This window comes from Pungitius pungitius, chromosome 14 (genome assembly GCF_949316345.1).
Source record: "Pungitius pungitius chromosome 14, fPunPun2.1, whole genome shotgun sequence".
NCBI lineage: Eukaryota > Metazoa > Chordata > Actinopteri > Perciformes > Gasterosteidae > Pungitius > Pungitius pungitius.
The window spans coordinates 285,564-309,310 of record NC_084913.1 but is presented as its reverse complement, the minus strand read 5'-3'; the positions used below and the strand labels follow the sequence as shown (position 1 = coordinate 309,310).

Below are 23,747 nucleotides of genomic sequence, written 5' to 3'. Positions count from 1 at the left end.
TCTATTTCTTTAAATGTTCTTGCTGGCAGGAGGCTTCATGGATGCATCATCATCCAGTGAGATGAATGATCTCAACTCTTTCAGAATGAGATAAAAACAAGCCCAAGGAGTCTAATAATAGTTATCAGCTTATGTATCACTCGTATGTGTATATATGTGTAGATGACCATATAGAGTTTGGAGTGGTATGTATGTGTGAATCCGTGTCTGGGCGAGATATTTCTATGATTCATAATCACACAATTGATCAAATGAAACGTGGAACTTCCAGAAGTTTATTATGTGACAATAAACCAATAGAACTTTACGAAGATCATGACATGCAGCGGCTTTCCAGATGTTCTCTGCACTGTAAATATGTACAGTATGAGAGACAGTATGAGAGACAGTGTGTGAGACAGTATGAGAGACAGTGTGTGAGACAGTATGAGAGACAGTGTGTGAGACAGTATGAGAGACAGTGTGTGGCACAGTCTGTGGGACAGTGGGCGCTCAGCTGCATCACGTGACGTTTCGGGTCCTGTAAATCATTTATTCCCGTCCTCAGCATCAATAGCCCTCTGTGGGCGTCTGGCCTCACAAGGGTGACCAGTGGGTATCCAGTGAGTGTCCAGTGAATGTCTAGTGGGTGACCTGTGTGTCCAGTGAGTGTCCAGTGGGTGTCCAGTGAATGTCCAGTGGGTGTCCAGTGAATGTCCAGTGGGTATCCAGTGAATGTCTAGTGGGTGTCCAGCAGGTGACCTCTGGGTGACCAAGTGGTAAAAAGAGCAGTTGAACCCCGGGGTGCAGTGAATGGAACAGAAGTGTATTTGTTATAACCAGGAGGCTCCTGCGGGGCTAAGAGGGTGCGAGCAGTTCATCTCCTTCCATAGTACATGTGGCCTCTTACCCTGCGGCTGGTTTGAACAGCGTCTGGTTCTAGTCCCTCTGTGGACCAAATTGTCTCTCCCCTCGTCTTCTGGTGGAGGCTTAAAACAGGCCCCTGATTGCTTGTCCGATTCAGAACACCTGGGAGGGGAACTTAGAGACACCTGGGGTAGTACCGCCCGTCCACCACCACACCTGGCCTAGAACGCTCTAATCTATCTGGTATCGCTCCTTCATCAATGAGGAAGACAGTGGTGAACTAATCCAGCAGCTCAAATGAAGTTTTTCAATGCGTTTCTATGGTGATTCAGCCAGACCTGATCTACGTTATCTGATCCTGAACGTTATCCGGCTAACTCAGTTAACCACGTAGGAGGAACGGGGCCCTGGAGCTTGATTTGTATGAAGAAATGTTTAATTCAAAAATGTAAATGTTTGCAACATGCACCCTTACTGGTTCTAATGGAGTTAACTGGACCCTTACTGGTTCCAATAGGTTCCCTACGGTAATGGGTTCCGCTCTACATAGAGCCCCTTGAGTCATGCCAGATGTTCTTGGTTCTGCTTATTGTGAGGTTCTAGGTGAGTCACACTGATAATTGGATGGTTCTAGGTGACCCCCGTAGAGGTTCTAAGGAGAACAACCCCCGTGGTTGGGGGAAGCAGACACGAGGCGTCGGGTCGGCCACAAGCTTTTATTGCAAAGTGGCTCCATGTGATCTCAGAAACAACGATTCAACTTTAAGGCTCCAGATGTCGTCGGGTTGTTGTTGTTTTTGTTGTTGTCTCTCACTGCTGGGGTCAAATCTGCTTCCTGTAGTGTTTCTTTACAAAATAAATGCACAGTCTAACTAACTGGTGTGACAGTTACATTCAAACTGAAAGTAAGGCGACGACCAGCTGGAAAGAGGCCGTTACCACGGTGACGTGAACCTGTAGTGTGTCAACAAAGTGCTCTTTCTCTTGGTGCATAGCAACGACGAGCAGAGAAGAAACAACACTTAAATAAATAAAGTCATATGTAATAAACAGCGTCGTGACCCTTGTGAGGCAGGAGGCGGAGCTTGGTGGAGCCCGCCCCCCACGCGTGTGGCTGCTTCCTTCACATGGACTTTTTGGCAAAGCTCTGGCTGTTAGCGAGAGACAACCGTCCGGGGTTTGGGAGTGAGTCATTTCTGGTTTTATTCTGCCAGGTGAACAGAAGTCATGTGGCAACAAAGGGGGAGGGGTTTGCATATCATTATGTTAATGAGATCTCCTTCAAGTCGAAAGAAAGCGAAACGAGCAAAAAGTAAAACAAAGAGGCCTAAAGATGCTAAACTCCTTGAGAACACGATGCAGAGCGGCTGGGTGGAGCTCAGGTGGGGTAAGGTGCTTCATCCGGATGGCACGGCGGTTGGCTTGGCTCCGCTCGCCGCTCTGACATCACAGCGGCTTGCCCTCCAGAGACACCACCACGTTCCCCCCAAGCTTCTCTGCCAGCGTGGCGCGGTCCTGGATGTCGTCCAGCCCGTTCACCTGCCACTCATGTTTTATACCTGAGGAGACACACCTGAGTTCATGACACAAACCACACCGAGCTCGGCCTCAGGACAAGTGGTTAGGAAAGGACACAGGAGACATGCCCTCACTCACCTGTAAACTTCTTCTTGATGGCGTCTTTAGAGCTGGCGTAGATCATCTTGCTCTTCAGTGGAGCATTCTCTGGAGCCCTGAGACACAGCAGAGACACTCTCAGTACCACGGTGAAGACCACTAAACCTGTCCACTTGTATATAGATGCCCAGTGTGTAGTAGTGTAGTGGGCCTACAGGTCTCTATAACTGGCTCATGGGTTGGACCAATCACACCTCATCAGTATCTTCTCTGAACTAGTACTTCATTGTTAGCCCAGACCAGCTCTGGTTTCTGGTCCTGGTCTCACAGTCCCCGATGGGTACCCTACCAGAAGATGAAGACCAGGTCCTCCTTCTTGGACTCCTTGGTCTCGTAGGTGGCGTCGTACAGCCCGTATCTGCAGTCGTTGGGGGGGAGGAGCTTAACGAAGCAGCCGTAGGGGTCGTCCACCGTCTCCCCGATGTCGCCCACCAGGATCTGCTTCCCCTCCTCCACGATGATCTTCTTCTTGTCCTCGCTTAGACAGAACAGCACCGCCTTCTTCCTCTTCTTCACGTCCTCCTGGGACGAAGACTTCCTCACTTTCATGTCGTTGAACACCCTGATGACCTCATCGTTCACTGTTACACCTGACGCCTGAGGAGGCGTGTGATTGGTTCACAGGAAGACAAACGGGGGTCAGTGGAAGCTCTAGTTACTGAAGCTCAGGGTTGACCAATAATAACCTTTATATATTTGAATCATTACAAATAAACATTAAATCATTAAAAATAAAGTTCTGTTCAACTGGCTACTGGTTAGTTACCAGCAACATGATGATCAGCAGTAACACAAACTACTAACCACTAACACCCACTAACTATTCAACAAGTCATTAACTCAATAACTAACTTACTAACTAATAACACTAACTAACTAACCCAAGCTTACTAGCAACACCCAGTAGTAAGACTGAAATGACCACTAACACTAACTAGTACCATTAACTAACACTAACTACCACTAACAACCGTGAAGCCAAAAATAGAGACAAATAGAGACAGGAGACACTAAAAGAAAGACACACAGTGAGAGACAGCAAGTAAAACGGAGCCGTTAGCTGAACCGGTTTAGTTAAGTGGGTCCGGCTGGTCCGGGTTAGTCCCGGTTAGTCCCGGTTATGCAGCGGGCCGGTCAGCAGGGCCACAGCGGGGAGAAGATGGCCGCCGCCGGCCACACGGCCCGGGGACAGGACCGTCTCGGCTCTGCCCGGAACGCGGACCATTTCCGATATCGAACCGGATAAACGTCCGGTACCGTCGTTAGATCAAAGCCCGTCAGTAGGAGACGGTAGAGTGACGTAATCACCGAGTAACGGGAGGAGGACCGAGTGGCTAACGGGAGCGGCGGCCATGCTAGCTCACGTCACGCTCCCCGGTGAGCCACATAACGGTCCACCGGGGACAGGAGGACCCGCTCTGCGCGTCACCTGGAGGCGCGGAGACCCGAGACCACCTGGAACCGGGGCGGGGGGGTCTCCCGGAGGCGCTTACCATGTTGTGCACGCGGTATCTTCGTGAGATCGGGGTTTCTCCGGGGTGAAAGGTAGCGGGGAATGTGTCCGTCCGACCGGAGGAGGGGGAGGGGGGAGGGGCTAGACGGGAGGGCGGGGCCATGACGTGTTAATATTAATGTACATTAGTACTAGTACCAATACCCCTACTACCACAAATATGGATACTACTACGCCACCCGTACTAATAACAGCTATTGTACTACTAGTTATACTACTGCTAATACAGCAGTACTTTTACATCACATGTCATTTAGCTTTTATCCAAAGTGAATAACATTAAGTGCATTTCACTTGGGTCGGTTAACTCTCCTTCACAGAGGGTGAGGGGGGGGTTAACCCTCCTTCAGAGGGTGAGGGGGGGTTAACTCTCCTTCACAGAGGGTGAGGGGGGGTTAACTCTCCCTCACAGAGGGTGAGGGGGGGCTAACCCTCCTTCAGAGAGTTGGGAAAGCAGCCAGATAACCAAAGGTAATGAGACAGGTGAGGAGGGGAGCGAATGGAATGGGGTCCAGAGGGCAGAGGTCACTAAGGTCAGGGGTCTGTAGTACTGCAGTCGGCTTGTTTTGGTAATAAATCAGACTGTTGGCTACTGCGTTATTAAAGTCAGTTTATTTTTACATGAGAACAAGGAGCATCAGGAAGCTTCTATCAGTCATAAATAAATCCAACAAAGAACTAAATAAATACACAGCAGTGGCTCCAGTGTAGTGTACAGCAGAGAGAGGCCGAGCTGCAGCTGCTACAAACACATTAAGGGAAAACAGAACAACTACAAATCCAGAGAGTCCGGTTTCTTCGGCTGAAGGAACGATTCCACATATTCATTTGATCTTTTACCCTAAATCCAAATCACTTTATGCTAAAAGCCCTCACACACACACACACACACACACACACACACACACACACACACACACACACACACACACACACACACACACACACACACACACACACACACACACACACACACACACACACACACACACACACACACACACACACACACACACACACACACACACACACACACACACACACAGCAGAGTGAAAGGCTGACTTATTTCACTTTTATTCATTAATGACATTTGGCCTCGTTGCCCGGCGATGCTTCAGTAAAAAAATACTTCCCATTGAAATCTAAATTATTTTTGTCCCTGAGAGAAAACAAAGGCCTGATGGGAGATTGTTTGGATGCTGGTGTAAAGAGGAACTTTGTTTAGTAGTTATTGCCCGTCTCCATTTGCTCTAGTGTCCCTTCTCTAATGTCTTTACGGTCTGTCCTTCAGCGTATCTGTGTCTACCATTTGTCTCTCTTGTCCACATATATGGACAGAAAGTAAAGACCCTGAAGGTCAGCAGGTCAAATCTACTCAACGTTTCATAAACTCCAAGAAGACAAAACTTTCTTCAGAACATTTGTTTTAAGAGCAAAACTGATCATGTGACCATGAGATCATTTCCATTTTAATCATTCTGATTGGATCGGCTCTGAGCATAAAAACAGCAGGGTCAGGAGGTCACGGGGTACGTTTGATTCAGCGTCGGGAGCGCTTAGCAGGGGGCGTGGCGCCTCGCTCTGATAGGCCGAGCCTGCTAAGCTCCGAGTAGAAGAACTGCTGCAGACGATGTCCCGCCTTTGCCTCGTTAGTGTGACGAGGGTTATACTGGAGACAGTTGGAGAACATCAGGTCCACATCGGAGACAAACTCACCTGCAGGGATGAGGAGCATCAAACCATAAGTTTAAGTCTGCTGTTGTTCTTCATGGTTTGAATCAGTCATCAACCCCTTGTTCTTTTAAGAGAAGTCAGAGCGGTGTTAAAGCATCATTCTGTGTAGTGACCAGCAGGGGGCGACTCCTCTGCTCCCATAGACGTCTATGAGGAAATGACTCTACTTCTGTGTAGTGACCAGCAGGGGGCGACTCCTCTGCTCCCATAGACGTCTATGAGGAAATGACTCTACTTCTGTGTAGTGACCAGCAGGGGGCGACTCCTCTGCTCCCATAGACGTCTATGAGGAAATGACTCTACTTCTGTGTAGTGACCAGCAGGGGGCGACTCCTCTGCTCCCATAGACGTCTATGAGGAAATGACTCTACTTCTGTGTAGTGACCAGCAGGGGGCGACTCCTCTGCTCCCATAGACGTCTATGAGGAAATGACTCTACTTCTGTGTAGTGACCAGCAGGGGGCGACTCCTCTGCTCCCATAGACGTCTATGAGGAAATGACTCTACTTCTGTGTAGTGACCAGCAGGGGGCGACTCCTCTGCTCCCATAGACGTCTATGAGGAAATGACTCTACTTCTGTGTAGTGACCAGCAGGGGGCGACTCTTCTGCTCCCATAGACGTCTATGAGGAAATGACTCTACTTCTGTGTAGTGACCAGCAGGGGGCGACTCCTCTGCTCCCATAGACGTCTATGAGGAAATGACTACTTCTGTGTAGTGACCAGCAGGGGGCGACTCCTCTGCTCCCATAGACGTCTATGAGGAAATGACTCTACTTCTGTGTAGTGACCAGCAGGGGGCGACTCCTCTGCTCCCATAGACGTCTATGAGGAAATGACTCTACTTCTGTGTAGTGACCAGCAGGGGGCGACTCCTCTGCTCCCATAGACGTCTATGAGGAAATGACTCTACTTCTGTGTAGTGACCAGCAGGGGGCGACTCTTCTGCTCCCATAGACGTCTATGAGGAAATGACTCTACTTCTGTGTAGTGACCAGCAGGGGGCGACTCCTCTGCTCCCATAGACGTCTATGAGGAAATGACTCTACTTCTGTGTAGTGACCAGCAGGGGGCGACTCCTCTGCTCCCATAGACGTCTATGAGGAAATGACTCTACTTCTGTGTAGTGACCAGCAGGGGGCGACTCCTCTGCTCCCATAGACGTCTATGAGGAAATGACTCTACTTCTGTGTAGTGACCAGCAGGGGGCGACTCCTCTGCTCCCATAGACGTCTATGAGGAAATGACTACTTCTGTGTAGTGACCAGCAGGGGGCGACTCCTCTGCTCCCATAGACGTCTATGAGGAAATGACTCTACTTCTGTGTAGTGACCAGCAGGGGGCGACTCCTCTGCTCCCATAGACGTCTATGAGGAAATAACTACTTCTCTCTTCTAGTTTATGGTCTCACTCAGTGTGTGTGAGTGAGTTTGTCTCCTCACCAGCTGCCTGATATTCACAGTTGTTGACCTTTTCTCTGATGGTGCTGAGAGCGATCGGCTTCTTGACGATATCATAGTAGTCAGGCACCTACAGACAGGTATCAGTGGGAGTTAACAGACTGCTGATGATTATCCACACACACACACACACACACACACACACACACACACACACCTGAGTCCTGGACACCAGCTTCATGAAAGGCCAGCTGTCCTCATGTCTGACGAGCTCCACAGTCAGCTGCTCACAGGCCGACAGCTCATGGACGCCATGGTTCCTGCCAGAAGAGCGCCGGCTGGAGGAGGATGAAGGGGGGGGGAGGACGGGTCTGGAGGGTTTAGGAGGCGGGGCTACGTCTGTGGGCGGAGCAGGGTGAAAAGTGAAGAGTCTGTGGGTTTTACCTGTTGATAGTGTTTACCTGGTATCCAGGTGTGTATTTACCTGTTGGCTGCCTCTTGAGGGGCTCTGTCTGAGCCACGGAGGTCTTGGTGTTTGTTGCCAGGATCTCGTGGCTCAGACGGGCGCTGACCCGACTTCCAGAACGGGTCGGCGCTTTACCTGCAGACGCGTTGGCCTTCTTACCTGAGGACCTGTGATTGGATAGAATCTGGAATTAGAGCTACAGCTGACAGGGATCAGGTCTACGGCTGACAGGGATCAGGTCTACGGCTGACGGGGATCAGGTCTACGGCTGACGGGGATCAGGTCTACGGCTGACGGGGATCAGGTCTACGGCTGACAGGGATCAGGTCTACGGCTGACAGGGATCAGGTCTACGGCTGACAGGGATCAGGTCTACGGCTGACAGGGATCAGGTCTACGGCTGACAGGGATCAGGTCTACGGCTGACAGGGATCAGGTCTACGGCTGACAGGGATCAGGTCTACGGCTGACAGGGATCAGGTCTACGGCTGACAGGGATCAGGTCTACGGCTGACAGGGATCAGGTCTACGGCTGACAGGGATCAGGTCTACGGCTGACAGGGATCAGGTCTACAGCTGACAGGGATCAGGTCTACGGCTGACAGGGATCAGGTCTACGGCTGACAGGGATCAGGTCTACGGCTGACAGGGATCAGGTCTACGGCTGATACTGACTTGGATGCAGATGTGTTTTTCCCTGCTGAGGCAGGTGTGCAGTTCTTGGCAGTGGCTTGTGGACCTTTGCCTTTACAGGGCAGGGACGGGTTTTTCTTGGTTCTGCAGAGATTTAAGAGGGGAAGCTGCTCTTTAGACTGAATTTATGTAAATAGACAAGTTTAAATATTTCCACACCTACCTGACAACTACTGGTTCTTCCTCCTCATCGGAATCCTCTTCTTCCTCCGACTCCTCTTCATCTTCTTCTTCATCCTCTTCCTCTTCTTCCTCCTCCTCCTCCTCCTCTTCTGGCTCTTCCTCATCAATAGAAGAGCGCTGACGGGATGGGAGGCGTCTTGATCGCTGTTTGGGTCGACAGTCTGGACAGAACCAGTCGCCTTCTGGCACCGCCTGAGACAAGCAGAGTAAGTAAAGTGTTAGCATGATTATAATAGAGCCTAGACATGGTACCCCAGCACATGGGTGTGGTTATCCTACATTGGGGCGGGGTCTCTGGCAATGGGTGTGGTTATCCTACATTGGGGCGGGGTCTCTGACAGTGGGTGTGGTTATCGTACCTTGGGGCGGGGTCTTAGGCCGTGGGTGTGGCTAACCTACCTTGGGGCGGGGTCTTAGGCCGTGGGTGTGGCTAACCTACCTTGAGGCGGGGTCTCAGGCAGTGGGTGTGGCTAACCTACTAGGCAGTGGGTGTGGCTAACCTACCTTGAGGCGGGGTCTCAGGCAGTGGGTGTGGTGTCCTCGATCACAGCCGTCACACAGCAGCATGTTGTCGGCGTCTCCTTTGCGTCTGCAGATGCGACAGCGAGCATTGAGGACGGAGCGGGACCAGAGGACACTCCTCTCTAGACTGGACAGGTGGACAAACACCTGGAGACAAACATCTGGATGTCAACCCCAAACTCAGATTGATCATTTATAGAGTTTATCGACCTACAAACAACTAATGAGACAAAATGATGGGGGACTTTTCGGACCTGAGACAGACTTGAGCAAATCTGAAGGGACTCCCTCCATCGCTCCAACACTGTCTTAATGACCCGCCCGCTGTCACTGCCGTCTGAGGACAGACAGGGTGACAAAGAGAAACAGAGGAGATAAAAGAGAAGACAAAAAGGAGGCGAGAAGAGGCCGATAAGGGGACAAGGACAGACAGGAGGACAAAGAGCGTCTGTTGTGTTGATGACATTCATGATGATAAAGATATTATCCTTTAACAAGACAATCTACCATCACTGGCCTGGTCCTCGTCTTTTTTTTTGTTCTTCTTGGACTTGTGATCTTTCTTTGAGTCTTCGTCTCCTGTGTAAAAACAGAAGGTGAGCGAGAGGACGAACCTCTGGACAGGCATGAGACAGCAGGACTCACCCAGTGGAGCTTTGATGAAGCGCCTCTCGATGCCTTGCTCAATGTGAGCCAGCGCCTGGGCCAGGATCGGCACCGAGCTGCTGACCAGCTGAGGCGTCGCTCCGCCGCTGCCGCCGTCACACCTCAGCTCCTGGAGTCTGGAGACAACGCTTTGTCTCTCAGTCACTTGGTTGGACATTAAATAGCATAAAATAAACTTTACTCCAATGAGTTTTAGTTCATTAGAAAATACATCGAAATTAAAGATAGCTGTTAGCGACGATAACCAATCACAGGGCTCTCTTCAGTCACATGTCATGATGCATTGTCCCCAGTAGCGGTTGCTCACAGAGCGTAAAGAAGACACCTGTTGGGTCTTCTCTGCGTACCTGTCTCTGGCTCTCAGGTGGACAGGTGAGTCCACCTCCACAGGCTCCACCCGTCCGTTCATTCTGCCGTCAGAGCACAGCAGCTCGTAGTTTCCTGCTCCCAGTGCCGAGCGCCACACCTGTCTGTCCATCACCTGTGCGCAGGGGGGGGGTGAGTCTCCTGCGTTGCCTGGTTGTCTGCGTGTGTGTGTGTGTGTGTGTGTGTGTGTGTGTGTGTGTGTGTGTGTGTGTGTACCTTCAGGGTCCCCAAGGTTCCCTGGTGGATTCGGTCTTCAATGTCCAGCAACAGGTCTCTCAGTCTCCCCTCCATCAGGGTCTCAGCTGCAGAGGTGCATTCTGGGACAGATTGGCAACACTCCAGATCATCTAGACAAACGAGATGGTAAGTAGTTGCTAAAAGGTGTAGCTGCATACCTGTGTAGGTGTACATGGAGCTGTGTACCTGTGTAGGTGTACTTGCTCCGCTCACAGTTGAGCATCAGGTGGGTCAGTTTGTCTCTCTCCTGCAGCAGCGCCTCCTTCAGGCCGCTCTCTCTGTGACCTCTGGGGTTCAGAGCCTCAATCAGAAGATCCACCTCCTCCACCGAGGTGTAGAAGAACCATTGGTTGAGACATTTGACAGGCGGCCCACAGGTGCTGAGGGGGGTGGGGCTTGAGCCAGCACTACCCAGGGAGGAAATATTTGAATAATATTTAGAAATGTTGGTTTCATTTTTGGAGGTCAGGATTTCAAACACCACCAAAATACCCCACCTCCCCTGGGCAAGCTCCTCCTCCTCCATGGGGGGCGGGGCGTCCTGGGGGGGTCTGGGCCGTGGACGCAGCATGTCTTCCGTCAGGCCGAAGCCGTCCTCCTCTACAAACAGGGTGGGGGCCGAGGGGAGGAGCCAGTACCGGCGGTACATGCGGTCCCGACCCAGCGGCAGCAGGCAGGTGCAGGACGCAGCCTTCTGGATCCGCTCCTGCAGCTCTCGAACCTGCAGACCGGAGGAAAGGCCTGCGTCATTCCATCCAACAGGGGCTCCCAAGCCCCCCTTTGTAGATGTAGGAACAGTGAAGACCCCCCCCCAGCCCCAACATATGAACTCCATTTCTAAAATCCAACTACCTCCCTTCTCCACTTGAAATGATTAACCATTAACTCATGTGCCTGACCTTCTCCTGCTCCTTGGCACTTAGCAGGGTGGGGGGGCAGGGCAGGGGCTTGGGGTCAGAGGTCAGCTGATTGTCTATCTGGTCGATTTCTGCAGGAGGAGAGACGACACTGATGACTCATCAGAAAACAAGAGACAGTTGAATTGAGATTTCACTTCCTTGTTTTTTACCCGTTATCTTGTTGAATGAAGAGTTTTGCTCCTTGTCTTCTTCGATTGAATGTTTTAAAAGAGCCTCACTGCAGACAGAAGAACACGATCCCTTTTAACCCTTCAACTGTCCAAATATCTCACATCCAAAACATTTGAATCTGAAAATCACAACTCATTTCCATTTGTTTTAAAGCTCAAACAGCGTCGTGGTCTTTAAGTCCCAGAGTAAAGATCACATGGCCATCATCACTGGCTGATTGTAAAGGTCCCAGAAGGCATTGCGGCAGCTACATGCACTGGTTTTCATCCTAATTGTACCCCGTGCTTCCAGTGTCTCCCTCTGCTGACGTAGGAGCATCTGATAGCAGACCAGAGAGAAAACTGCAGCTGGAGACTCACAATAACCAGGATCATTTTACCATTGGGTCCATCTCCAGCAGGCCCCTGTCAGATCCATGCATTGATCTGCATTGATCTATCGATCTGACAGTAACAGAGCAAGAAATGTTGGAGGGAGATTATCTACAGTGAGGAAAAGAAGTATTTGAACCCCCTGCTATTAATAGCCTCACTCTAGAAAGTGATGAACAGACCAAAGAGACACTGGATTCAGTCTCACCTGGTGGGGTTGAGTCCTCCCTTCACCTCCTGCTGCTTCAGTCTCTCTTCCTTCTCCTTCATCCTCATCTCCTGCTCCCTCAGCTTCTCCTCCTTACGGAGACGGACCCTGAAGATGCAAAGAACATTTCAACTCTCTCAAATTAATGTGTACCTGTGTGTGTGTGTGTGTGTGTGTGTACCTGTGTGTGTGTGTACCTGTGTGTGTGTGTGTGCCTGTGTGTGTGTGTACCTGAGTGTGTGTGTGTGTGTGTGTACCTGTGTGTGTGTGTGTGTACCTGTGTGTGTGTACCTGAGTGTGTGTGTGTACCTGTGTGTGTGTACCTGAGTGTGTGTGTGTACCTGTGTGTGTGTACCTGAGTGTGTGTGTGTACCTGTGTGTGTGTGTGTGTGTGTGTGTGTACCTGAGTGTGTGTGTGTGTGTACCTGAGTGTGTGTGTGTGTGTGTACCTGAGTGTGTGTGTGTGTGTACCTGTGTGTGTGTGTGTGTACCTGTGTGTGTGTACCTGAGTGTGTGTGTGTACCTGTGTGTGTGTACCTGAGTGTGTGTGTGTACCTGTGTGTGTGTGTGTGTGTGTGTGTGTACCTGAGTGTGTGTGTGTGTGTACCTGAGTGTGTGTGTGTGTGTACCTGAGTGTGTGTGTGTGTGTACCTGTGTGTGTGTACGTGTGTACCTGAGTGTGTGTACGTGTGTACCTGAGTGTGTGTGTGTGTGTACCTGAGTGTGTACCTGAGTGTGTGTGTGTGTGTGTGTACCTGAGTGTGTGTGTACCTGAGTGTGTGTGTGTGTACCTGAGTGTGTGTGTGTGTACCTGAGTGTGTGTGTGTGTGTACCTGAGTGTGTGTGTGTGTGTACCTGAGTGTGTGTGTGTGTGTGTGTGTACCTGTGTGTGTGTACGTGTGTACCTGAGTGTGTGTGTGTACCTGTGTGTGTGTACGTGTGTACCTGAGTGTGTGTGTGTGTGTGTGTGTGTGTGTGTACCTGAGTGTGTATGTGTGTGTACCTGTGTGTGTGTACGTGTGTACCTGAGTGTGTGTGTGTGTACCTGAGTGTGTGTGTGTGTGTGTGTGTGTGTACCTGAGTGTGTATGTGTGTGTACCTGTGTGTGTGTACGTGTGTACCTGTGTGTGTGTGTGTGTACCTGAGTGCAGCCTCCTCCCGGTCTCTGCGGTGTTGTTCAGATCGGATTTCTCTGAGCTCCTGTTTAGCAGATCTTTGATCCTCCACACAGTCTTCTATTAGGTCTCTGCTGGAGGCCAACGTCAGCAGCTTCCCCATCAGCGCCTTCAGGATCCTCAGCTTCTCCTCTAGAAACATCAATTACTCATCAATAGACTTCTAGATGCTTCAGGAGCCTCCGCGTGGCGTTTCCTGCAGAGCCTAATGCCTCAGGTATCACTGACCTGGAGTCAGGTCGTACACAGAGGTGCTCGACAGCCTCTTCAGCAGCAAGGGCTCGGCCAATCGCAGCTCCACACACGGGTCGTCCATCAGGGTGAACCCGCCCTGCTTCTGGTATCGGAACTTGGCGTTGCCATGGTAACAGTCAGCACCAGATGCCAGGATGTGCAGCCGCAGGATCTCTGACAGCGTACAGCTGTCCAGATCCAGCTGCTTCAGACCGCAACCCTGGTGCAGCTGAGGCCACGAGGCAGCCAATGAGGCGACAGCACTCAGCGCAGACTGGGTGGCATCGTGGTCATCATCCAGAGCCTCCGGGAGGTCTACACAGCACACACACGTTTGACTCATGCTGGTGCACACATGGGTTAGGGTTAGGTGTGTGTGTGTGTGTGTGTGTGTGTGTGTGTGTGTGTGTGTGTGTGTGTGTGTGGACCTTCTGCCTGCTCTTTAGCCACGTCTTCTTGCTCTTCGTCCAGAGCCTGAAAGATGGCTGACAGGAAGAAGAACAGCAACTCACACAGAGGACCTTCAGGATCAGAACCCACCAGGGCCTCCTCCAGAACCTCTGTGGAGAGAGAAGGTCCGTTTTAGCTAGTCTTCAATAAACCAGGCTCTGGTAGGGGGCGTGGCGTAGAGGTGAGGGGGCGTGGTGTAGAGGTCAGGGTCATGGTGTAGAGGTGAGGGGGCGTGGTGTAGAGGGAGGGGGCGGGGCGTGGTGTAGAAGTAGGGGGCGGGGCTCTGACCCAGAGAGACTCCATCTGGGAACTCGTCCTTCAGGGCAAGGACCTCGCCGAAGGCCCGCAGGAACTCCAGAACCATCAGAGCTTCTCCAAAGAGGTGGGGGGGCAGACGGGTCCTCACTGGGACGGGACTGGGCAGATCCTGGATCAGCAGAAGGAGGACGGGTGAGGAGCCAAATCCAAGCCAAAAGTTTTGATCATTTCAAATACAAAGTTGTAAAGTTGTAAAGATATTCACTGATTCGGAGTTCAGTGTCATGTCCAAACGACACCTTTGTAACCATGGTGATGTCGCTTTGCTGACGTTAAGTCCAGCTCGCAGACCGGTCCGTATTGGTACAATTGAGTTGATGCCGCCCCCCGTAGAGCTCCATAGAGGGGTCAGAGGGAGCTGTGGTGCATTCACTGACCTTCAGGTCCTCACATTCCATGTCCTCTCTGGGTTTGCTCCACAGCTTCAAGCGCTCTGCATACTTCTTCTTCTCCTCTCTCAGCTTCTCTCGCTCCTGCATAGCCACACGTCTTACTATGGCATCTACAATACCCACACTTAAATATCATCATTGTTCAATTAAGTAGGAATATTATTTGTATTGTACGGACCCTGTCCTTCTCCAGCTTCCTGCGCTCCTTCTCCTCCCTCCTCTTGAGTTTCTCCTCCTCAAACCTCTTTCTCTGGTCCTCCTTGGTTCTCTCCCGGTCCTCCCTCTCCCTCCTCCTAGCCTCCTGCACGTCCTCCTTCTCCTTCTTTAGACGAACTCGGTCCTTAGCTGCAGCGGCCATGTCGTCTTTCTGCTGCAGAAGCTTCAGCTTCTCTTCTGCTGCCTTCCGGAGGGACGAGCTGGTCTGGAGACATTTTTAAAAATGGTATTATGTTAAAAGACTCACACGCACCGTACCACAGTGAGGGGCCGTGTTGACAAGCGCTCGCACACGTTTCAACCAATGAGAGCATTGGGGGCGGGACTAAGACTGCTGCAGTGGGTCACATCATTTGAAATCTCTTCCAGATGGAACCAAAGATATTTGTAAAAACCACTATCAAGTTTTTAAATGAACAAACTGACACATTTTACCTCATGTGAGTGTGTGTGTGTGTGTGTGTGAGCGTGTGTGTGTGAGCGCGTGTGTATGCGTGTGTGTGTGTGTGAGCGTGTGTGTGTGTGTGAGCGCGTGTGTGTGTGAGCGCGTGTGTGTGTGAGCGCGTGTGTGTGTGAGCGCGTGTGTGTGTGAGCGTGTGTGTGTGTGAGCGTGTGTGAGCGTGTGTGTGTGTGAGCGTGTGTGTGTGAGCGCGTGTGTGTGTGAGCGTGTGTGTGTGAGCGTGTGTGTGTGTGAGTGTGTGTGAGCGTGTGTGTGTGTGCGCGTGTGCGTGTGAGCGTGTGTGTGTGTGAGCGTGTGTGAGTGTGTGTGTGTGAGCGTGTGTGTGTGTGAGTGTGTGTTTGTGAGCGTGTGTGTGTGTGAGCGTGTGTGAGCGTGTGTGTGAGCGTGTGTGTGAGCGCGTGTGTGTGAGTGAGTGTGTGTGTGTGCGTGAGCGTGTGTGTGTGCGTGTGTGTGAGTGTGTGTGCGTGAGCGCGTGTGTGTGCGTGTGAGTGTGTGTGTGTGAGCGCGTGTGTGTGCGTGTGAGTGTGTGTGTGTGTGTGAGCGCGTGTGTGTGCGTGTGTGTGAGCGTGTGAGTGTGTGTGTGTGAGCGTGTGTGTGTGTGTGTGAGCGCGTGTCTGTGAGCGTGTGTAAGCATGTGTGTGCGTGTGAGTGTGTGTGTGAGTGTGTGTGTGTGTGTGAGCGCGTGTGTGTGAGTGTGTGTGTGTGTGAGTGTGTGTGTGAGCGTGTGTGTGTGTGTGAGCGCGTGTGTGTGAGTGTGTGTGTGTGTGAGTGTGTGTGTGAGCGTGTGTGTGTGTGTGTGTGCGATACACAGCAGTGGGGAACTTGAAACATGCGACCATGTGACATGTTAATTAAGCAATGAGGTTGTACTTTATCATCCAATCACTTTCGGGGGGGTTGTTGTGAACGGTTACATTATTAAAGATAAAGTACAGCTTCAAGTACGAACAGCTACTGTACATTATCACTGAATAATGTAACTCAACCAATCACAACGCTGGATTTCATCTTCCCGTATTATAGTTGGATAAATGACATGTACATAAGGGTTAGATCGACACCCCAAGAAGAAATGGGGACACATGTGCACAGCTGAGAGGCTGTAAACCCTCAAACACTGCATAACATTATAGAAACATGAACTCTACACTTTTACAACCGATATAGAAATCAAACCACATCAGCATTATTAATAACATGTCCCGTTAAACTGATCAGGTATATGGATGTAATCCACACATCCTCCTTACCTGTCCAGGTGAGCCACGGCCACCTTTAGCAGGAGGGCTGAAGGGGAGGAGGGGGGGCTCATCAGGGAAGAACTGAGAGAAGCATTGTTCAGAGAGCCGGTACTTGGTCACTGTGGAGGACTGAGGGACAGGAATGGACCCCATCAACACATCATATATAACGTGTTATCTATAACAACATGTACATCGACTTTGGATAAAAGCCAAGTGACATGTGATGTAATAATGTGGTGTGTCGGGGGTCACCTTGAGGACGATGGTCCCGTTGTGAGGTTCACAGTGCTGCTTGAACAGGAGCTTCAGCCTCTCTTTGGAGACGCTGGTCTTCCTGCGACTGAACAAACATCAGCAGTCATCTTCTGCATGTTGTTATGAGACCACATGAACACGGTGAGCAGGGGACATTCAGTGACATCACCACGCTCACTGGGTGCATGGACTCACCTGATGTGACTCCCTTTCACAGTGAACGGCTCGGAATGTTCTGCTTTGGTCATCCTCACGGTGTACTTAAACACAGACGGGCTCAGAGGCTTCCTCCTCCTCCTCCTCTTCCTGCTGACAAACATTAAAACATACACTCCTACGTTACCCACAATGCACCTCTCCCTCCCTAAAGACAGTCTGCAGATGACTTTGACCCACTGACCCATTGACTGTGGGGCTCTGGAAGGCTTCACTCTCCTCGTCGCTGTCGCTGATGACGATGGTGCCGTCGCCAGATGCTTTAGGGCGACCATTAGCGCTGGAGTGAGGAGACAGGACCTGCAGGATCTCACACACGTGTCTACACACACACACACACACACACTCTGATAATCATCTCACAAATGTTACAACGACACTACTTCATTCCCCCCCCCACCTACCTGGCCCCGTTGCGTCCCACCACGTCCACCGTCTCCCCAGGGAAGAAGCGGTCCTTGACGAAGGCGTAGACCAGCTCACAGAGCTCCGTCAGCCTGCAGCAGCGGCTGAGTGCGGCCAGGTGGAGCAGCGGGTGGAGCAGAGACTCAGAGAAGCTCTGCAGGCTGAGCCGGGCCCGCCGCTCGCTGTCTGTGGCCTCCAGGTAGGTGAGCCCGGCCCGGCCCGTCAGGGAGCAGCTCCACACCAGGCTGTTACACAGGATGGTCCTCTCGAAGAACTCACTGAGGACCACAACCAGAACCTCGGATCAATCAATAGATCCACTGTGATCACAAACAGGTCCAGTCTTTTCTAAGAATCACACAGGACGTCCTGGTCTGAGACCAGTCAACCGGACCGGCCCCCACCTGAGAGCCCCAGTGAGACCAGCGGGTCACGTGACCTGCCTGGATCCAAGCTGTGTGAATATTTTATAGCCATTATGGATATTATCTGAGAGTAAAATGAGCGGTTCCGTTTCACTTTGGCTGCAGGCCCGCCTCACGGCTAACGGCTAACGGCTAACGGTTAGCCGCTAGCTAGCCTTAGCGAAGTTAGAGAACTTCAGCGAACATTACATCTGCCCACCGGACCCAACCGGCCACCCGTGTGACCCGGTTTCCCGCCTCTGGGCGGACGCGGTAATCGGTCCAGCACCGGAGAACACTTTAAGAAACCGGAAGTTGGGTTTAAGGATTGTTGTGAAGTTTGACCAACCACCAACTGTCATCGAAAGTTGGTCCCGCGGCTCGAGCGGCCCGCCGGTGGACCGGGGTTCCGGTGGACCGGGTACTCACTCGTAGCTCCTGAAGATCTCGTGGGTGATCTTGCAGAGGAAGACCTCCTCGTCCGGGCGCAGGTCCGCTGGAGGTCTCTGCCGGACGAAGGCTCTCCGGTGGAGCAGCGGCATCTTGCGGGAAATAAAAGAAGGGAAACCGGGTCAAAAAGAACTGGACCAGAGACCCAGACCACGGCCGAACGAACCAGAGTCCGGTGTCACGGGAGAACCGGAGTCCCACGCGGAAAGCGCCGGCGGGAGGGGGGCGAGCAGCGCGCGGGTCTTTTGTTAGAGTCCGTTAATCCGCGCACATGGAGCTTCTTCTGCTTCTCCTCCACACAATAGAAACACGCATCCCGACTCAACCGTCTCTTCAGGGACAAGATGGCGACACGACGGGGCGGTAAAACCTGGTCCTCGGTCACGAAGAAGAAGAAGAAGAAATCGTCCCGGGATGAAGCTGAAAGCTGCTCAACTGGCGGCTTGTTGACCAAGTTTTCACCTACTTCAGGGACCCTCGCTAAACTGGGAAATCTCAGTTCCCCACTGCTCTCTGGTACTGTACGGCGCAATGTCCCCCTGAACATCCGGGAATTTATTCCCTGCGTTTTATTCCCTGCTTTGAATGTAATTCAGGCTCTTTCCTCATAGGATGAGATATTATTTTAAATTATGTTTTAGCTTTTTGTCAAAGTACTTCGATGATATTTGAATAAATGTTTTTTTTCTCCATCTTCAATGTTTACATTTTAATGTGACATTCTGAACACACATATGTCGTCTACAGCTCATTATCCCGTTTTTAACGTCACATTGCAATGATTTGTGCGTAATTCACAAAGGGCTCAAAATGTCTGCCAGAGAGCCTGAAACATTCGGTGGTGGTACGGTGGGATTCATAAAAGGTAAAATATTAATTATTGATCTCACTTCAAATTAAACAACAATACGGTTTTATATTTTATATTAAAGCAGAAATAAAACTAACTAACTAAATTCCAGGATCTGTTCACTGCTGTTTACCGGTTAAACTGTTGCTCCGTGTGTTTCTGAAATGTTGAGTGTCACATAAACGCACCTCGTGGAGTGAGTAGGTGGGCGGTGCTTTACTCTCATCCTTCGCGCCTATTGGACGGCCGTACCCTCACTCTTCCAATTGGAAGCCAATGGTTGCCCTGGTAGCGGTCACCACTGACGTCAGAGGAGTGAGCGGCAGGAAGCCGGGACGTAATGGCGCATGGTGAGTGACAGCAGGAAATGATTAGTCAGGAGGACTACACACTTTTTTTTTAGAGAAGTAAATATTAATCATATATTTATTAATAATCCACTGTTCATAAAAAAACTACAAACTAATTGTAGCTTTACTTTAGAATACTTAAAATAACCCTAATGATAATACTATTGATCACACCTTTTTAGACTCTACCTTGACTAAAACACCAGCAAACCGTAGCACTAACAAATGGTAGCACTTTTAAAATACTTAAAATGGTACTTTTCTATAACATGTTTTGTAACTGCTTATTTGATGAAAATGTACTTTCTTGTTACTTGTTCTTCTGAGTTTGTGTCTCTATGTGGAAATGCACTTATTGTACGTCACTTTGGATAAAAGCGTCAGCTAAATGACGTGATGTAATGTAATCACAAAATACTAATATTACATTCCATCACATGTCATTTAGCTGATGCTTTTATCCAAAGTGACTCACAATAAGATCATTTCAATCAGAAGGAAACAAACTACAAAAAAGTGCAACTTCATCACATAAGTCAATGTACAACTGGTTCTAGATCAGAACCATTATGAGTCCAGTTTAAGGTCTACAGTGTGTTAGTGTTTAGTCTGAAGAGGTGAAGGCTCTCTGTGGTCCTGATGTCATCACAGAGCTCCTTCCACCATCTAGGAGCAGGACAGCAAAGAGTGGAGATCTAGTCCAGTGTTTTGCTCTCAGTGAGGAACAAGCAGCTTGATGTTGGGATGGAGGGTTTCAATAGTAATGATAAAAGAACAATGCTAATATCAATGAGAATAATGACATCGTTCAGATGCAGATGCAGATGAAGTTTTTTGTCCTGTAAATAAAACAATAGGTTTGTTCACATTTAGAATCTGAAAGTTATTAAGTGTAAATGATCCTTATGACGAATGTATTCTTTAATCAGAGGAATAAATACCGTAATCATTCAGATTGTATAAATTAGAACTAATACTATGTTAAAACTAAAATCAGACAAAAATTCCTTTGAATCGCCAGTCATTTATTTCCAATCAATGTGTTGTTATCTAATGATGTTTAGAGAACAAGCTGCTGGTGAAACAAACATTCAAATCACAACATAGTTCCACCATTCTCCCACAATAAAGATCTATTTACAAGAAAACACACGTTCATAGATTGAAACAGAATAACCAGCAGGTCTCGTCCAGGTCACATGACCCTGTACAGGTGGATCTGTGTCAGAGCGTCCTGGTCCATGTCTCCATCCAGGTAAACCTTGTGGTCCAGAGGAAGTTCCTCCACCCAGCCGGGCTGCAGGGCTTCCTGTTGGATTCAAACAGGAAGTGGTGATAAAACTCCACCACCTCACTACACTCTGCCCTCATGTCACATGACCTGTCAGACTGTAGGAGGGGTGGAGCTACAGGGGTCAGGTGACACTGGTAAATAGTAAATGAACTGAACTTCTATTCCTCCATCCAATGAGAAGCCTTTAACACTCCACCATGCAACCCTATTGATGTGTGTGTGTGTGTGTGTGTGTGGACAGGTACACAAAGCACCACTTTATGTACTTTGTGTGCTTGAAACACTTCCTCGATGTTCTCACCTGCAGACTGTTCAGACTCTCCTGCAGCCCGGGAACACAAACCAGCAGAGACCCTTTCTTCCTGAAGTTCTTCATGAGGAACCTCCACGCTCTGCACACACGCACAGACACATGTTCTTGTTCCTGTTCTTGTTAAGATTGAGAATGTGTGTTTCTACGTGTGTACTGACCTGACTTGTTCACTGGGTTCCATGAAGAACTCAAAGACGTTGTTCAGGATGAGAACATCTGCGTTCTGCAGCAGAACATTCTGCAGCAGGACATCTGTATGCAGAACCTGAAGGAGAAGAAGGTTCTCTTGAGTTCTACAGTGTAGTGTGTATTTTATATATATATATAATATATAATGTGTGTGTACCTGTATTCGGTCTGTCATCTTGTATTTCTGCAGGATGTTATTCTGAAGATGGACAAACTCCTCATTGATCTCTAAACCAATCAGCTGAGAGGCCGAACTGAACACATGACCCTGGACACACAGTACAATGACAAGCTTTAGAACAGATATCCTCTTTTGTGTGTTTGTTGTACATTATATTATATTATTATGTACTCCCATTAGCATGTCTGCATGCTACCTTGTTAGCATGCTACCCTCTCACCGCGTAGAGCACCGCTCCCAGTCGGGATCCCACGTCCACCACGAGCTGCCCGCTCAGGTCTGGAAGAACGTTCTCGAACAGGAAGCGAAGCTCCGATATGGAGAAGGAGTGAGAGATGAAGTCTGAGGAGGAAGAAGAAGAGGATGAAGATGATAAAGAGGGATTGACCTTACGTGTGGGATGATGAAGATGTGTTCTGACCCAGAGGGGCGGTTCTGTGGGATCCACAGGTCAGACAATAGGAGCGACTCATGGTTCCATCCTCACACAGAGAGTCCACCTGATCTTCATCATACAGGAAACTGTCCACGTGGACCGTCGGCCGAGAGCACTGCTGCATCTATGACAACCTCATCAGTTCATATACACACACACACACACACACACACACACACACACACACACACACACACACACACACACACACCAGTACCTTGTTATGAGCAGTAATTTCGGAGGCCAACATGGCATTCGGAGGAAGACTCCCTCTTAGATCTTCAGAGATGTTCTTCAGAAGTTTTATCTGGTTGTTGGACAGAAAGTCGTCAAACTCGTCTGCAGAAACAAGAAGTCAGAATGATCCGGTGAGTCCACCATGAGGTGAGTCCTCTATGAGGTCAGTCCACCATGAGGTGAGTCCTCTATGAGGTCAGTCCTCTATGGGGTGAGTCCTCTATGAGGTCAGTCCACCATGAGGTCAGTCCTCTATGAGGTTAGTCCACCATGAGGTGAGTCCTCTATGAGGTCAGTCCACCATGAGGTGAGTCCTCTATGAGGTCAGTCCACCATGAGGTGAGTCCTCTATGAGGTCAGTCCTCTATGGGGTGAGTCCTCTATGAGGTGAGTCCACCATGAGGTCAGTCCTCTATGAGGTTAGTCCACCATGAGGTGAGTCCTCTATGAGGTCAGTCCACCATGAGGTGAGTCCTCTATGAGGTCAGTCCACCATGAGGTGAGTCCTCTATGAGGTCAGTCCACCATGAGGTCAGTCCTCTATGGGGTCAGTCCTCTATGAGGTCAGTCCACCATGAGGTCAGTCCACCATGAGGTGAGTCCTCTATGAGGTCAGTCCACCATGAGGTGAGTCCTCTATGAGGTCAGTCCACCATGAGGTCAGTCCTCTATGGGGTCAGTCCTCTATGAGGTCAGTCCTCTATGGGGTCAGTCCTCTATGGGGTCAGTCCTCTATGAGGTCAGTCCACCATGAGGTGAGTCCTCTATGGGGTCAGTCCTCTATGAGGTGAGTCCACCATCGGGGACCTGGTGGCTGTACCTGAACACCGGATCCACGTCAGCAGACCACGGACGTCACTCGGCGTCACGTGGCTCAGCAGCTTCTTTACCTCTGATTTGGCTTCTCTGAGATTCATGTTGGAGCTTCACACGAATCACGTGTCTCACCTCGGAAGCAGTTTCGTTTTGTTATTGTAAAAAAGTGTATTAATTTAAGGCTGTATTCAAATAGTCCAAAAAAGACCCCTAACGTCTAACACGCGTTCGTTGAGCTCAGCGGGAAACGTGACAGCGTCAAATGGAATTCATGAAGAGTAAGAACAAAACAACGCGCTGTTTACGGAACGCGCCTCTACTAAAGCTACGTAGATGTGATGCGACGGGAGACGCATGTTAGTGACGTCAGTGTAGTTAACGGGACCGTCAGAGATATAGATATATACATCTAACCTTACACCTCTGTACAGGGTGGGATTCAATTTCTTGATAGATATATATATATATATATATATATATATATATATATATATATATGCAAAGAGAAATTCTGTACCTATTTCTGAACATTATTCTATTTTCTAGACATAAAAAAACATAACATAAAAAGTATGCAGTGTCATAACTATGACGTTTATAAGAAAGCAACCCGTTTAAAATGCTGCATGTTGCAATCCCCACCCTGCACAGTATTTATGATACTGCATACTTATGAATTATTATAATTATTCATACGAAAATGACATCAAACAGAACATTATTCAAAAGTATGTAGTGTCATAACTACATCTCTGAGGTTTATAATTAACCAACCCGTTTAAAAATCGGTTGAAAATGGAGCATGTTATTATTAGTTAAAGTGCATGTATCACTACCAACACAATGTTGTGCCCCTACCAAGATGGCCGCCATGTGCGGACGTTCTAC

The 23,747-nt window shown here is 49.6% G+C and overlaps 3 protein-coding genes across 6 annotated transcripts; all 3 read right to left on the bottom strand.

Moving 5' to 3' along the window:
* Nucleotides 1-1,548: 1,548 nt before the first annotated feature.
* cfl2 (cofilin 2 (muscle)) lies at nucleotides 1,549-4,130 on the bottom strand. The gene is made up of 4 exons (XM_037487155.2): nucleotides 4,017-4,130; nucleotides 2,813-3,120; nucleotides 2,503-2,579; nucleotides 1,549-2,405 (listed from the first exon to the last, which is right to left on the bottom strand). Exons 1-4 carry the CDS (start codon nucleotides 4,017-4,019, stop codon nucleotides 2,293-2,295), a joined length of 501 nt encoding a protein of 166 aa, XP_037343052.1. The 5' UTR covers nucleotides 4,020-4,130; the 3' UTR covers nucleotides 1,549-2,292.
* A 499-nt stretch (nucleotides 4,131-4,629) lies between these two features.
* Nucleotides 4,630-18,636, bottom strand: baz1a (bromodomain adjacent to zinc finger domain, 1A). Of its 4 annotated transcripts, none has more exons than XM_062557368.1 (29): nucleotides 18,173-18,636; nucleotides 17,339-17,617; nucleotides 17,119-17,256; nucleotides 16,914-17,027; nucleotides 16,716-16,803; nucleotides 16,470-16,589; nucleotides 14,722-14,964; nucleotides 14,529-14,624; nucleotides 14,122-14,260; nucleotides 13,812-13,943; nucleotides 13,378-13,698; nucleotides 13,116-13,281; nucleotides 11,975-12,082; nucleotides 11,374-11,441; nucleotides 11,204-11,292; nucleotides 10,802-11,025; nucleotides 10,491-10,711; nucleotides 10,284-10,414; nucleotides 10,049-10,182; nucleotides 9,681-9,817; nucleotides 9,543-9,614; nucleotides 9,290-9,372; nucleotides 9,018-9,182; nucleotides 8,494-8,705; nucleotides 8,313-8,414; nucleotides 7,656-7,804; nucleotides 7,389-7,570; nucleotides 7,214-7,301; nucleotides 4,630-5,753 (listed from the first exon to the last, which is right to left on the bottom strand). In XM_062557368.1, the coding sequence occupies exons 1-29, from the start codon at nucleotides 18,283-18,285 to the stop codon at nucleotides 5,578-5,580; spliced, it is 4,290 nt and encodes a 1,429-aa protein (XP_062413352.1). In that variant the 5' UTR covers nucleotides 18,286-18,636; the 3' UTR covers nucleotides 4,630-5,577. The 4 variants fall into 4 exon arrangements, with proteins under 4 accessions (XP_062413352.1, XP_062413354.1, XP_062413353.1 ...); XM_062557370.1 differs by having other exon boundaries at nucleotides 10,284-10,384; XM_062557369.1 differs by having other exon boundaries at nucleotides 16,914-17,024.
* Nucleotides 18,637-20,404: 1,768 nt separating this feature from the next.
* On the bottom strand, nucleotides 20,405-23,208 carry zgc:109986 (uncharacterized protein LOC553566 homolog). Its single transcript, XM_037486561.2, has 8 exons — nucleotides 22,864-23,208; nucleotides 22,024-22,145; nucleotides 21,792-21,930; nucleotides 21,591-21,712; nucleotides 21,347-21,457; nucleotides 21,159-21,265; nucleotides 20,989-21,079; nucleotides 20,405-20,702 (listed from the first exon to the last, which is right to left on the bottom strand). Exons 1-8 carry the CDS (start codon nucleotides 22,958-22,960, stop codon nucleotides 20,589-20,591), a joined length of 903 nt encoding a protein of 300 aa, XP_037342458.1. The 5' UTR covers nucleotides 22,961-23,208; the 3' UTR covers nucleotides 20,405-20,588.
* Nucleotides 23,209-23,747: the final 539 nt, after the last annotated feature.

Bases quoted from the DNA above. Each gene is read 5' to 3' on its own strand.
- baz1a (XM_062557368.1), bottom strand. From the start codon at position 18,285: ATGCCGCTGCTCCACCGGAGAGCCTTCGTCCGGCAGAGACCTCCAGCG. The intron at 16,804-16,913 runs GTGAGTCCATGC...ATGTTTGTTCAG, and splicing joins GTGAAAGGGAGTCACATCAG to TCGCAGGAAGACCAGCGTCT. The intron at 9,373-9,542 runs GTAGATTGTCTT...GTCTGTCCTCAG, and splicing joins CGAGGACCAGGCCAGTGATG to ACGGCAGTGACAGCGGGCGG.
- zgc:109986 (XM_037486561.2), bottom strand. From the start codon at position 22,960: ATGAATCTCAGAGAAGCCAAATCAGAGGTAAAGAAGCTGCTGAGCCAC. The intron at 21,931-22,023 runs GTACTGGTGTGT...AGGTTGTCATAG, and splicing joins AAATTACTGCTCATAACAAG to ATGCAGCAGTGCTCTCGGCC. The intron at 20,703-20,988 runs GTGAGAACATCG...TGAATCCAACAG, and splicing joins AGAGTCTGAACAGTCTGCAG to GAAGCCCTGCAGCCCGGCTG.
- cfl2 (XM_037487155.2), bottom strand. The intron at 2,580-2,812 runs GTAGGGTACCCA...GCTGTGTCTCAG, and splicing joins GACCTGGTCTTCATCTTCTG to GGCTCCAGAGAATGCTCCAC. The intron at 2,406-2,502 runs GTGAGTGAGGGC...GTGTCTCCTCAG, and splicing joins CATCAAGAAGAAGTTTACAG to GTATAAAACATGAGTGGCAG.